The following is a 15762-nucleotide window of genomic DNA, read 5'->3' as shown; positions in this document are numbered from 1 at the left end:
AGCAACACCACGCTCCTCTTTGTCGCTTTCCTTTTTTGGCATGTAGTGCTCACTCATATGTTTTATGACAACTCTTGAGCAATTTCACAACTCGGTTTTGCGACTTTCTTAATAAGCAACATCACAGAGGAGCAGTTGAGCAACCGATGTGGCTGGAAAGCATCTCGGGAGGAGTTAATAAATTCTCTAACCACAAAAATGTTAACGTGCTGGTCATGCGGGATATTTAAACAATAGTGGAGTCAATAAAGTGTGCACAGAGGGCAGATATGTGAAGAAAAATGCTCCTTTGTCCCTCAGTTGAGTGATTCACACGTTGTCTAGACAGGAACCAAGTCAGAAACGAGATCTTTGTGTGCTTAAAATGAATCTTGGCTGTCAGGGATTAACGATTATTTTCAGGTGTTCACAACCCTTCAGCTATTTCACATTTTCTCACGTTATAAACACTTTACTATAACAAAAAAGTAATCTACAGTAGGGAAATCAAAAGATAAATGTTTTGCCACAGTCCAAAAAGTCAGCCCCGCTCACTCTGATATCCTGAAACAAACTCCTAAAATGAAACTAATTGGATTTGAGACACCTTAAAAGCAGAGTACACTAGGATAGATCACAAAATAGAAAAGATAGAAAAACCCAAAATAAAACAAAGAAGGTATTCATAAAACATCTAAGTCAATAGGAGAACTGCTAATGTGACACAATTTTAGGAGTAATAAGGAGGACTTTAGTGACCCTAAGAGTGTTTAAAGCAGAAAAATGGTGGGAAAACCGCTAGAAAGTAGAGATATTCTCCGTAAAATGGATAGAGCTCCGCCAACAGCAGGGTCTGCCTGGTGATGCTGTGTGGTAATTAATTAAATTTTACATAGTTTCATCATCGTCACACTTTTATTAATCCAGCCTAGATTGTCTGATTGATTGTAATTTATATCAACTGATTAATGGGGTTATGTTGTTGTTTTCTGTATCAACCAATCACATTCAAAACTAGATTTATTGATTTATTTCATTAAGACTCAAGCCATATTCTATTTAAAACAGTGTAACCTGAATGATACGAGTTTAGTTCATTTTTTTTTGGGCCACCATTAGTCCACAACTTTTGGTGGTGGTAATGCTCCAATATGTCATTTGCAAACCATCATTAAATAGAAGTAAAAGAATAAGAGGAACCAACCAGAGTCCGTAGAAGGCATCAACACATCTAGCAACAGGGTCAAAACAAAACGTAGAACACATTGCTCTATTCAGACGATGTCATTTCCACGGTGGAGGTGGCATTACTCTGTGGGGATGATTTTTTCTATTATTTCTTAATAACTGGAAGGTTGTGTACCATTTATGGGAGAAGGATGGAGCTAAATGCAGAACAATCCTGAGAGAAAAACTATAAGATCAGCTCTAAAAATACTACCAATGGAACAGCCTAGTCAAAGTTCAGACCTAAACCCAACTGAGAATTAATGACTGAGCTAAAGCTGCTGTGAAGAGCTGGTAGAAACAACAAAACACCTGTAGCTGTAATTGCAAGCCTCTTGCTCTGCTTTGGTTTGTCTCTTAAAATCCAAATAAATACACAGATATTTGTTCAAGGGGTATGAATACTTTTGAGTACAAAGTCAAATCGTCGCACACAGGATGAGAAGCAAAAACCGTTCCCTCAGAAGACACATCAACAGGAACTGGGAGAAAGAGTGAAATGTAATCTGTCTGCTCCAGACACAAGAGTGGCAGCAATTGAGCATTTATAGGCGTTATGAAGGTTTCGCCAACCCAAATTTAAGACTTTTTAAGATCATTATAAATAAAATTTAAGACCTATATCATGACATGAATGGAAATAAGAAATGCACAGGACCACACTGCTTTTTTGTGGTTATGGGCAGCAGCTTTTAGCTTTTGAACCATATACTTGCTTCTAATGGCTAATTTTAGCAGTATTAGTAGCTTATTACTGGTAACTTTAATCATCTTGAATCACAAAACACATTAAATGAAGACATCTGCACAACCCAAATATTTCCCTCATACAAAAGTCCTGCAAGAAAAAACCTACATAGAATATATTAGATTAAATAGTCACACCACTTCCAAATGTAAGACCTGTGACTAAGGCTAATTTACATTTTCTTTAATGAATTTAAGATGTTTTAAGGCCTCAATTTTTTTAATAAATGAATTCAAGACATTTTAAGAATGCACAGACACCCTGATTCACCTCTAACTCACACAGCAAGATGTAAAAAGACACATGCCATCTAACTCACCTTTAACACACCTTTAATTCATCTTCCTGAAAACAAAGATGCAGACAGACTCTGCTGATAAATCCTCCTTCTTTCATGGAAGATGCACAAGACTGCTTAGACATTATCAGCAGAGCCCTGTACAGATCAGGTGACATGTTGACTCTGCAGTTAAGGGTCATTTCTTCAGTTACACACCGACAAACAAAACAATCCCAACCTCACAACACGGACAATCAACAGATTTGTTCATAATAATCACATCAACTATCTCTAACAAGAGACTGAAGGCACTAAGGGGATAAATCTAGCCACTCGCTTTAATATGAGGGTGTTCAGCAGGCCAGAACAAAACATTTTGATAATTAAGGAGAGATTAAATGGTTTCAATGTGCTGAAAAAACGTGGTGGATTATCCGAGTCATTCAGAGGAGGTTCAGCTAACAATAACGTGCAGAGATGTCACTCGCACACTGCGCCTCCGATGGATGACATTTGAGTAATATAACACAGACATTTCTGTCACCACTCAGGGTAAGACTATCCAGTTTTTATAAACACTGTTAAATAACAGGTGTGAAGCAGCAGATCCAACCACAGTATTATGTCCCTAAATGTCTTTTTCAAACAGAGAGAGAAAGAAAACAGCAATAATGTGACCACTGCTGCTTCCCACTGTCATGGGCGGCAGTAGTAAGGCGCGGGACTCCCAAAATACAAAAAATAAGATGCATCTAATCAGTCAGTTGGGTTCTGAAAAGGTTTGCTACTTCTTGGACATGTGGAGTGGAGTAAGTTTCACTTGCTTGGTGCTCAGTACTGGGAGACACAGTTACCTGCTTTCTGCTGGAGAAAACTTTTTATAATTACTTAAACAATCAATAACTTCAAGAACCAACACTGTTTGGTGGACTACTTTCTGACCATCTATTTCCAGACCTCTTTGGCCATAAAGAACTTGTCTTTAAAGTGTTTTTTTCTTTCTTTTTTTCCCCCATTGCAACGTGACTCCAAATTATTGGCAGAAAATTCACCTTTGCATTTTTTTTGTTTTGGTTTTGTAGAGGATCCTTAAATATTCAAAAGAAATGCAGCTGAAATACCTAGTAGCAATCCTACTTGGCATACTATTGGGTGGTGTCTGCAAAGCAGCCAATCCAGGAGCGGCATTGATTTTCCTTGATGTTGATTGGCTGTACCTCAGAGAGCGGAAAAACAAAACACAGCCAATGCTAAAACGGTTTCCACTGTGCATATTAATCCATATTGCTTGGTGTTTGAACAATTAAATTGTGATATTCTTCAGACACAGTATTAACAGTGAGCAGGCTGAATGTATATCATTTAAAAAGATTACATAAGTTCAATCTGGACAAATATCCAGAAACATCTGAATGGTCAAGCCAAATTTCATAAATGTGATGTTATTTATTTTAATCCACAAATACTTGATGTGTTTCAGGGTTCCTGCCCATTTCTGGACCCAAAGTCAACAGTTTTCTAGGCTCAGTTCTCCAAAATTATCATGGTGGTTCCATCTTAAAACACAAACACAAACAATGAGTTTATAGCATAGCTGCAAGAAAGCAAGAAAACATGTGATATGCTATAATGTTACTGAATGTAGCAATTATGAAATGACTTGTGATAAATCAAAAATGTTAACGGATTTCTGCTTTGACTCCATTGTAAAGATAAACCCAGATAATGATCCAAACGCTGGAAAATATACGTTTTGTTCCTAAATTCTTGCTTTTATTGAAGGACTTGCATCTGGCAAAAGCTGCTGGTTTGCCAATAAAAACATTTTTTTTGCCTGGAAGTAACAATCCATTTTCTACATGTGTTTAATCCTTACAGTGCACCAGAGGAGGGCATCTCCACTGGTCAATGAGTGACTGGGCACATGCTGGACAACCAGTTACACACAGACATAATCATAGACCTCAGGATAGCTTAACATAACCAACTAGCATGGACCTTGAAAGGAAGCTGCAGTAACCTCAGTGAAAACAGGTTTGCATTGGAAAAAACATGCAAACTCCATGCAGAGGAGCCCTCAGCTGGGATTCACACCCAGAACAAAGTCAATAACTACACCACGTTCAGCCTGCAATAATAATACCAATATGTAATTAGCCAATATCTATTGAATTCAAGAGTTTTTTGTACAAAATATTGCGATGGCGACAAATTTGCGGTTTAACAAGCATTAACAATACTTTTCCACGCTACTTCACTTATTCAATTTGAGGTCTAGAAAATACTTAATTTCAAGATTTTTCCAGGCTGTCCCAAACTCTGAGGGAACAATTTGTACACCCAAACAAAAACAGCTGATCCCACAGAAAGAATGCTGCAATCTGGACGTAGTTTGGTTCAATCTGCAGATTAGATATCAGTAAAACTCTTGGTATCTGCAGAAAAACTACGCGGGGAGAACTAGGAAAACAAATACTACCCTCAGTGTTGTTTTCATTACTGCACATATAGACATTAGCCCACATTTATCTAAACAGGAAGTGGGAAATAAGAAAGCTAATTATCGTGACCTCCATCATCAGCCACCTTTTTTATTTTATTGCCTTGTACCTAAGTACTTTCTCACTGCGTGTAGCTGATCAGATAAGAAACTCAGAGCGCCGACCACTTCCCTGTGTGCTGCGTGAATTACTTCATAAATTTTTTTACCATATAACTAAATAAATCCACACCAGGAGCTTTGGCCATACTCTATAAAATGTGAATATTCAATATCCAATTTTACACCATTTTGCAAAAGGACAGACCAAATTTCCATATGTGTGAATAGTACATATAGGTGAAGGTGCAGTAGGTGAACAGATGGATAATAGCTTCACCTTGCTTGTTTTCATGTAATAAAAAGCATCAATGAGCAAACGGCAGTCTGCTACTCCCTTCGCAATCCAACGAGAGAAGCTTGAAGTCTTCACCCCTGCTCTGCGTAGCAGCTCTGCTCTTAAGATGAGCACATCACTCAGGCAAAAATAAACAGAGTAAGATCTCTATCTTCTCAGACTCAAAACCAACTAAGATTGTTATTGGCACCCTCTATTCTTTATTACATGCGGAAAGGAGGAAGAGAACATTTCTGCTCAACTAGGTCAGGGGTGTAAGAGTCAAGGCCCATTTTCGCCTGTAAAAATATAACTATTTTCCATGAGTTTATCTCTCTTTAGGTCTAGATGTGATGGCCATAAAGATAGGCAGCTTACACAGGCAGCCTGTGTAAGCTTAAAAAAGTGAAAAATGGATGAAGTATTTTAGATCCCAGCTAATGATTTGAGTTGAGATAATGCTGCCATCTGAGGAGTTTCTTTGTAAAGGCTCATAAATGCACACAGACCACTGAAGTGGACACTAATACATCATAAAATACACTATCAACTACTGGCCATTCGCTCCAAATGCAAGAAATGATTTTTGTTAAATCTAATATGGCTGACAGACAAAATAGCATGCCAACCGACCCTGTCCCTCCTACTGTAGATGACTTTTGCAGGTAAAAAAAATATTGTGACATCAGATAACCCCTAAGAACAATACTACTGATGTATTTTTCCAAATAAAAACTTTGTATTTGGAGAAAATTACAATTGATCACCTAAAAAAATAAAATAAAAAAATAAAAACCTTTAACAAAAAATTTTTCTACCTTCTTTTATGCCTTAAAAAAAATCAACAAACAAATTTTGAAAAAAATCCTGACACAGAGGATCATAATTCATGCATGAAAGGGTTAATGAACTGCGTTAGTTATTAATCATCAGTCACATTTTCATAATTATCTACCTGTTGCCATTTCTCTTTTAGCTGAATTAAAGATAAAAGCTCTTAAAAATCAAAACTTCAAAGCTTTCTTGTATCCACCTTCATCTAATCAACTCAACCTCTGCAGCAGTTGGTTGTAAAGCTTTCTTTTCTTTATTTTTGGGTAACGTGGAGCAGAGTGGCGACCACAGCCTCAATTCACGTCCGGCTTCAGCCACGGCACGAGGCAGCTGCTGAAGAAATTTGGCTTCTGTGGTGATAAAAGAGGTATGAGCGCTCCTGTAATCATTCAGCTTCTGCCGCGTCCCCTCGCCAGCTGCCAAGATAAAACACGGCAGGACAGAGCGAAGCATGAAGATGTGCAGGTGTGAGAGTGTTGACTGTTAACAAACACAGCAAGAGAGAGAGAAACGTCTGAGAAAGTGAAGTGGATGTGCATCTCAGTGAACGTCTGAGGCTCTTAAAGTGTCGCAGTTTGGGTTTACAAGGTGCAATCGAGCCAAATTCTTCCAATAAACACGGCAGCAGCGAGCTACACAGAACATAAACTGAACTCTATGTAAAAACAGCTTTATGACATGAAGTTAAAACAAGCAACAAAACTACTTCAGTGAGATATTTCACATTCGCCAACGGCAAAACAGAAAAGAGAAGATAAATCAAGACTGGGGGTTACAGAGTGTTAAAACATTTAAGTTGAAATATCCCACATGTAAGCTTCAAACACAAATTCATTAATAAGCCACTTTTAGAAGTTCCTTTTCAGAGCAAAATGTGCAAACTATTTATTAAAGTAAATGATTACTCTCTCAAATACTTTTATGATTAATCAAATAAATAAAACCGGCACAAAATACAGATTTTTCATTTAACTACTTAAGTCATTTTTATACAATATTAGAAACACATTAAAATATGCAAACAAATAATTCCATTGCTGTTTTAAATTAGAAAATAAATATTTTATTGGCTAAATAAGGTAATAAAGTTTCCAGGTAAAAATAAAAGGGGTGACAGGGATGATCACTTGTTCACCTCGGAGAATTTCAGCCTTATTATGGGTCACAGTGACCCACCCAATCACCAAGGAGATCCAGCTCAGATTAGTCAGACAACGCTCATGCACTGGAGAGGATCTACCCTGATGAATGAATTGCACACAAATGAATCAGTTCACTTAGCTTTGGATGAACTAGGGTAAATTTGGAAAAAGACTGAACTGCCAGAAGAAAGGAGCCAGATAACATTTGAAACAAAATCCTACGTACAAATGAGACCAAAAAAACTCAAGCATAGAGGTGGAGGGGTGATGATATGGGCTTGTTTTGCAGCCGATCAAGCTCAGCACTTTGTACTTAATGAGTTGACTATTAAATCTACAGAACGCCAAAGACCGAATTATTTTTCCTCCTAAGGACAAAAAACATAAACGGACTGAAAATGTGTTGCAGGTTCATTGTATCCAAGCCTGGTATTTGTGGGTTCAGGTACCACAACCAGCAGCAAATAGCCAAAGACCATAAATACATGAGATCCCCTTCAAAAACTCTCATAACTGCCTAAACTATGCCTTAATAAGCAATAATACACACAGAGGAAACCGTCCTACCATCCAAGCTAGCATCCAAGCTAGCATCCATGCTATTTCTTATCTTGAGGGTGAAACCAATCAGCAACAAGAAAAATTATTGCCACTCCTGGGTATCAAATAGCTTTTGTGCCTCAACTTCCCAAGCTGCATTTTTTTCCAAATGTTTTAGATAGGCTCTACAAAATAATCTGCAAATAATTTGGAGTTACGTTCCACAGAAAATCCTAAAATTAAATTCGCAAATTAGAAACTGAGAATAGGCAGTGGTCCACTGTAGTGAATGGATGACAAGAGCATCCCAATTCTTGCATCAATGCTTGTGTTTTTATCTTTAATCAAATTATTGTTAATCCAAAAAAGTATATCAAAGAGTCTGCTGCTAATCACAGCATGTATAAGACAAATATATCGAACGACTGCTAAATCTGGCTCACAGATCAGTTCATTTCCACCATGCATACACCAATTCTTCACTCATCTTCATTCAATCAAAATGTGAAATCTCACTGTTTACTGCAAAAACTCTGTTTCAAGTTTTTGCAGGCCAAAAACCTGAGTTCCCATAAGCTTAAGTGTTTCAGGTTTATAGCTGCATCTTGTGGTGACAGAAAAACAACTTCTGGGAATAAAGAATCAGCCGTAAAGTGGTTTCCATTGACGTTGATCGACGTTCTGCTGGAACGGTGATAAAGAATCAGAAAACCTCCTCAACCTTTCAACCTGACCTGGTGTGAAGAGGGAGGCTGTGAGAGTCTGGTTCACCGTTCTTTTATAAAATGAACGTTTGCTCCACGTAAAATGTGCTGGGTGGGGCTGTGAACTGACTGCGATACTCGCACCACCCTCTAATTCACAGCTCAGGTGTTTGGAAAGGATGATTTGACGCAGCCAGTCAATCACACAGAGCTAATAATTCAGAATCACAGTCCAGATGCATTTACTCCCTTTTTAAAATCCTAGCTGGCAGTTACAACAAAATGGAAGCAGGGCAGAGCCAACAGAAATAGAAACATCTGATATTTCTTTCGTGAACTTTTCCACTCCTACAGCGTCACGCTGGAAAAAACAGTAACACAGGTACAAATTTAGTCCGTGCAGCAGAGTTTCCCTTTATTGTGTGAATTCTCGACACTCGATCAAACGTCCACATGGCGCCGCTGGACCGAAGCATTGCAACATGAATGCTCAGTTACATTATTCAATAAGGACATTCAACACCATCCACCATGTGACTAAAAGCTGCATTTAGTCTGAAGGATTTATGGCTGCTGCAGAGATAAAAAAGAAAAGACTGGAACTACAAGGTTACATCTAGACAAAGACTTTCTCTCTTTTACAGATAGAAACACATCATATAGCAAAAAGTGTTCACACATGCAGGCGTTTCATTGAAATTAATACACATGCACATATTTATCCAACTCGTGTGAAGAGCGGATCTTGACTCGTCCCATTTTCACCCCCGTTTTCTGAAACTGCTGAGAGTTACTCTGGTTTGATCAAAGGTCACAATCCAACATATTTCATTGGTGACAAGTGTCACAAACTGCAATCAGAAGCAAAATGGATGGAAGTAAGATATGTACAGTGAACCCCGGGTTTATTGCCACATTTGAATCTGAACAAGTTTGTTTGTTGTAATATTTTCTTAGTGATTTTAACAAAGCCAAACCCGAATTGGAAATGTTCGATTTCATTCATCTTTCCACTTCTTCTGCCAAATTGTTTTGTTTCCAGCATGAATTCCCAGATCTGAAACGTTCTGTTTTAATATCACAGCGCTGAACAACTCATCTATAATTTACCAACAGTCAGATCCACCAGTGTAAACAAACTAACACTTAGCCCTCAAGTTCTCAAACTATAACTATATAACTATCTTCAGCTTGGATCTGTTCTTCAGGTTACTCCATCAGACCTGGAGTCGTTTAACTTCATAACACAACCCTTCATTTATGAAGTTGCTGATTTGTTCTTCCTCCACTTATCTTCCCTGCAAAGCCCATTAGCCAGCACGGCAGCGACAGCTCCATTAAGACGCTCCATCTATGACTAACGATGCAGAAAAAGATGCTTTACTGTAAGAAACTGAATTCAGAGGAAGGATTTCAGGAGGTGACAGTTTATGAAACTAAACCAATGTACAACGTGTGTAGCATTTTCTGTTTCCTATTAGCAAACATATATACAGTACAGACCAAAAGTTTGGACACACCTTCTCATTGAATTCAATGAGAAGGTGTGTCCAAACTTTTGGTCTGTACTGTGTATATATATATATATATATATATATATATATATATATAAGTAATGTATTAATAATCTATTAATTTCTTTTTTGTATAATACCTCTTAAAGTCTAATAAACTTTAACTTTGTAAAGAATACTTCACTGGAACTAGAAGATATCTTAATTATCCAAAATAAAACACGACAACAAAAAAACAATAAATAAAACACAAATAAGTGCCACTTATAACCAAAGCTGTTACGAAAATGGATTATGATGTTTCTGTAAGCAAAATTTCAATTAAAAAAAATATCACAGCAATGGAAATTGCACTCATTTAATTTATGATGCAATTAATTGATTAATTGCTTAGTGCGACAGGCTTAGCAATGCCTCAAAATGCTTAACAAAAGTTTAGGGAAAGAACAAATCTGAACAAACGTAACATGTCACCGTGTTGAGCAGCACAATTCTACAATCTAAATTTCATTTATCTTACATTAAAATCTATTTTGATGATCGGAAACATTTAGATGTTGGAGTGCAGTTACGTTTTCACAGCACTTTAGTTCACATGAATCATGATATGGTCAAGACAAACTAGAATAACAGGAAGCCAGGGGTGAAGCTGTGAGCACAGGTGACACATCTCATGTTTAACTGGGGCAACATAAATTACATTTAACAGATTAAATCTGGACTGTTCTAAATACCAAACAAACCAGTTTGCTGTCATTATGAGATCAGCAGCCGCCGCCTGAGGGAAACTGAAACATTATTTAATCAACAACAGAAACAAAAGTTGAAATAAGCACATTGCAGCCGACTTCTTCCTACAGGCAATGACACAGCTGTCTGCTTGAACGGCTATCTCCCTCCGCTGCTGATTGGAAACTTACAATCTACCATAAATAGGCAGCACAAAACTGTTCTGGCCGATACAATACAAGTAGAGGATGGTCTGCATCAATTTGAGTCATGCAAAAGCAAAAATAAACAGAAAATGAAAAGCTACAAAAGCCAGAAACTTCAAACTGTCTTATTTATGTATTTTTTGTATTATAATACCTTGAAGTTGGGGCATTTTGAAGAAGCTTAAATAATTCATCTGCAATGCAGGTAGATGAGGAAAGCTGCATGGAGGCACCGCTGACTGAACTGAACGCTATCTGTGTGAAACATCTCTGGTTTATAAAGAAAAGCTCAACAACTGCACACCACCTGGTAACAATGTAAACTGGTAAAAAAGAATGCTGCTGATCGATTAGCTTTAAAACAGCTCATCATAAGAATATAAATCCTGACATCATAGAGACAGGATGCTTTAATTTGCTCCCAAAAGATGAATGATAGACTTTGTCTAACCTGCAGTTTACAGCAGGTGGAAATAACCAACATGACTTTGCATTTACTGGGGCTTAATTCATGCTTTTGAGTCAAACCTCGACTATTCTGATTACTGAATACCATAAGAATACTGACAGCAACACCAGAAATAGCACTGAAAATAAACTGGAAAAAAATAGTTATTAGATTTTGTGATGGGGAAAAAAAAGGTTTAGATCATAAATGAGGATAATCTCAAAATAACTTCATTTTCTTCTGGTTTCCAACCCACTGTCTTTGTTAAAAAATTGCAGAATGATGAGGTTGATAACCAGCATGCGCTGTAAGGGTGGGCAATACAGACTTAAAGTTTTATCACAATATTTTGTGGTATTATTGTGACAATAAAGATGACTGTGTGTCACAGCAATTGTAGTCCCACAAACACAAATAAAGTGGTCTTGTAAAACATTCCTATTTATAATGTGCTTCTTTAAGACATCAGCCACATAAAAAAGTATAATTTGTGACACTAAACTGCGACTGTATTTTTAAATTTATTGATGCCATTATTGACCAAATAATAGAGAAGACAGTAAAACTATCAATACTACAATAGGGACGGTTTTGGGAGGTTCTAAGCATCGTTAATTGGAATTTATTGCAACAATAAATCAAAATTTTTATGATATATGTATCACAATAAACGACACTATAAATGCTCAGCCCTAATCGAACGTACGTATCAGAAAAATGGAGAGATCCCCCATCCAATTCTTCAGTTTTGTGCGTCTGGTAAGGCACAGAGCCACTAGTGTTTGTTACGTTTGATCGTTGTCGGCAAATGTGCTTCCATCTACATTTAAAGCACATCAAGTCTTCTTGGGAACAGCCAAAAACCACCTAAAGATGAGCATTTATCATGATAAATTTGTTATAATATTAATAACAATGTTGATTTACTTTTGTCACAATAAATTCCAGTTAAATTCCAGCTCCAAAAGCTCTCCATATTGTCTAAAGAATTTTTTTTCCAGTTTTGCCTTTTCCATCAACCTTTTCTAATGTGAACGTGGATGGAAACGCGGCTTAGAATAGAAGTGAAAGGGAAAAATATTTTCCTATTTATTTTTTTTCAAATTAGGGTCAACCAGTCCCGCTTCACACAGCGCTTCAGAGTGCTAATAATAGAAACAGCTTTTAAAGACAAAGAATTCATTCAGCCCACAGATTCATCACAAGGGGTACCAACGCATCAGACTGCAGTTTGCCTTAAGTGTGAGCAGCTCACCCACTCATCGCAAGAATCATGTTCAAATATGCACTTTTGGCTAAGTCGCTTATTAGTCTAGAGAAGGAAAAAAGGAAAAAACGACAGCCAAAACATGATGCTGGTGAGAGGCGAGCTATTTATAGGCTTACTCCAGTGCTGGAGACAGCTCTTCCCTTATGTTTGGAATCGGCGTTTCACATGAGTGAGAGGAGGAAAGAGGAGGAGGAGGCTGGCTCTGAAAGTTGAACTGCTGTAATTCCCTGAGTTCTGCTTCGCATCCTTGATGCAGAATGATCAGAACCAAGAGAGTTTCTGAAGACAAACTGCAGAGAAAACCCAACAAATCGCTCCGACACTCCACAGGAGGCCAGATTTTATACAGAGCACACTTTTTATTTCTAAAATAAAAATACTCTGCAGCTGGTTGGTCTACGCTGTGGGGCGGGGGTCATTTGTGGCCCTTAACATGATTTTATTTGTCCCCAGACCATAAGTCAAGAATGGGGGAAAAAAAAGAAAATAAAAGACGAAGCAAGAAAATCTGGAAATTGCCAGTCTGTTTTTTTAACAAGGCAACAGTTTGAACCCCTTAAAAATATACAGATTTGGTACAAATTTAATTTATATTTTAGCAGCTAAATCTAAAATACAAAAATAAAAATGTTACTAATTTTTGTATTTTTAATTGAATGAATTTTGTGGTCCACCAGTAGTTTGAATTTACCAGCTTTGGCCCCTGATGTTAAAAATGTGGAGTAGTTATAGGAAATACCAGGTCTTAGAAAAGTACTCAACTTTTTCATCGTTTCATTTTTGGTTTTGTAGAAGTCGCATGTGAGATTTTTACATACTATATAATGTTGCATTAAATGCCAAAAGAATAAATTGGGAGTTATCGGTTCAAAATATGACAAAAATGTGAAACTTTATTATTTTAGGATTATAAGTGTATATTTTCTTCACAGACAGCTCAATGGAGGAACTGAGATATGGGTGGTAATGATTAATTATCCCTCTAGATAAAAGTCTGAAACTGTTTATGAGTAACACCCCAGGTCGGGATTCAAACCCAGGACCTTCTTGCTGCAAAACAAAAGACAGATCTGTCCCATGGTTTATCTACCCACAGCATTATGCCGCCACCACCATGTTTCACCATGAGGACAGTGTCTTCAGAGTGATGTATAATGTTGCTTAAAAGTTATTTACTTTTTTAAATTATCTTAATGTACAAATTGAGTTTACCAGTGTCACCATATTTTCAATATGCCGAAAATTGTATCGTCTTCCATTTATCATTATAAATTAATCATGATAAGATTTTGATTTATTGTTGTCACAATAAGTTCCGATCTATGATGTTTAAAAAACCCTAAAACTGTCCGTATGCTTATGTTTGTTATATTTAGTATTTTTTTTCCACTATTTGATCAATAAAGGTGTTTCAATAAATATGAGAATACGGTTAAATGTGTGCATTTTAGTGATAGAAAACACTTTTTTAAAGACGCATATTACAAATGCTATGCTTTTTAAGAGCAGTATTTGTTCTTGTGAGGCTGCAATGCAGTCACAGCCAAAAAGTTAACTAAAAAAACTTAACAGTTTGTGTCGTCACTTTTATTGTTGTCCCAACTATACCACAAAATATCACGATAAAACCTTAAATCCGTATCGCCTAACCATACCGCAAACCCACAAAAACATTCAAAACAGCTAGACAGGGTATAGAAATGGAAAGAAAATGTTTGATTATTTCTTAAAATTTGTATTAAATGTGGTCTAATTCATAAGCTTGTCTTCTTCTGTGTCTTCTTTTGGATATCCACATACACTTCAAAGGAAGGAGAATATATTTCCACATTTATCTGAACGGTTAGAGTACATGTTAGCGACTTATTTGCAGAAACATAGAGCTACTGAATATATAGTCTACTTAAGCTATAAGGTTTATATTTAAAGTAGATTTCTAGATGCTTTTTCCTTCAAATGTCGCAACATTTTATTTACCAGAGCGCTATACATCCTGGGACATGTGTCCTGGGAAACCGGCGACGCCTATATAGGTGATACTATAACGGTCCGAGTCGTGACAACGTCACACGTTATTTAGCATAACCTGAGCACAGCGTGGACTGCGTGGGGGCGAAAACAAAAACCACTGAGTGTGTTTATCAACAGAGACACTCACATCTTCGAACAGGGATCCAACGTTGGCTGTCACCAGCAGTATTTTTGCGCCCTGCTCTGCTATCCGTCTTGCCATCATGGTTCTCCGGGTGCAGGAGGCTCGGCAGGGGAGACTCTAACGGCGGACTTTGTAGGCTCAAAGAGGCGCTTGAAACGAACCAGGAGGAGGGTCGACGGCTGTGTTCGGGAAAGCGGTTAAAACGCGGGGAACCTGCGCTTGAAGCCGGGGTTGTTGCTGCTGCGGAGGCTCGGCTGGAGCATATTTTTTTTCTCCTCTCTCCTCAGCAGTGGCCGTGCATCTAACCAGGAGTTGTTGCTTGCGGTGACAGAGGCTCCGTGTTCTGCGGCGGCGGCTGCTGCTGCGTCTCGCGCTACTTTTCCACGCTCAGGGCCATCGTGAAAAGTTTCCCGTTTTAATCCACGGTGAGCGCCTGGATGGCTTCAGCGGGGAAGCCTTTCCAACCTTTTTGAGCTGTGTAAAAAACTCCCCCTCCTGAAGCTGGACGCCGTGCCAGGACCGTAGCCTTCACCGTTAGCAGAGGATAGGCTGAAGTCCTTCGCTGCTCTGACGTCACCGTGCCAATGGAAACACGGGACTCTCTTAAAGGGCCCGCGCACCGTAAACACAGGATCCCCCCTCAGCCACCGCCTCTACGTCATTCATTATCGGACAGGGCGCCATTGAATTGGGCTATCCCAATTTGTATTTATACAACATATTTTTATACCATTGGTATTTAATTCAAACTCAATGAGGTCCAGTTATTATGATTACGATTTCAGTCCAACTTTTGTCTCTTACAGAGCTGGGTAGAGAATCCAAAAAACTGTAATCAAGTACTACTGAAACATATTTTTACTCAAGTTATGCTAAAAATGTAGCCATCCAAAAAAGTCAAAGTAAAAAAGTACTTGGTAAGAGGTGATCAAAACATTTTAAAAATAATTTACTTTTTTTTTTTAAAAAGAAGTTGCTCAATGTGTATTTCTTTCATAAATCAATAAATAAATCATAAGAATAAATCATTTTTAGAACAACCTTAACAGGACAGTTCAATCATGACTATCTTGAGAGAAAAAATTATTAAGAAAAAAAGAAATATTAAAT

General features: G+C 37.7%; 1 protein-coding gene across 2 annotated transcripts in view; it reads right to left on the bottom strand.

Annotated features, from left to right (window-relative positions):
- Positions 1 to 15208, bottom strand: part of inpp5a (inositol polyphosphate-5-phosphatase A) — a 168441-nt gene extending 153233 nt beyond the window's left edge. For both annotated transcript variants that reach the window (XM_028006649.1, XM_028006650.1), the window contains exon 1: positions 14656 to 15208. In XM_028006649.1, the coding sequence (XP_027862450.1) occupies positions 14656 to 14733 (78 nt within the window). In that variant the 5' untranslated portion in view covers positions 14734 to 15208. The remainder of the gene's footprint in view (positions 1 to 14655) is intronic.
- Between the last annotated feature and the right edge of the window lie 554 nt (positions 15209 to 15762).

Source organism: Xiphophorus couchianus, chromosome 22 (genome assembly GCF_001444195.1).
Source record: "Xiphophorus couchianus chromosome 22, X_couchianus-1.0, whole genome shotgun sequence".
Taxonomy (NCBI): Eukaryota; Metazoa; Chordata; class Actinopteri; order Cyprinodontiformes; family Poeciliidae; genus Xiphophorus; species Xiphophorus couchianus.
The sequence above is the reverse complement of the archived record's forward strand: the minus strand, read 5'-3'. Positions and strand labels throughout refer to the sequence as shown.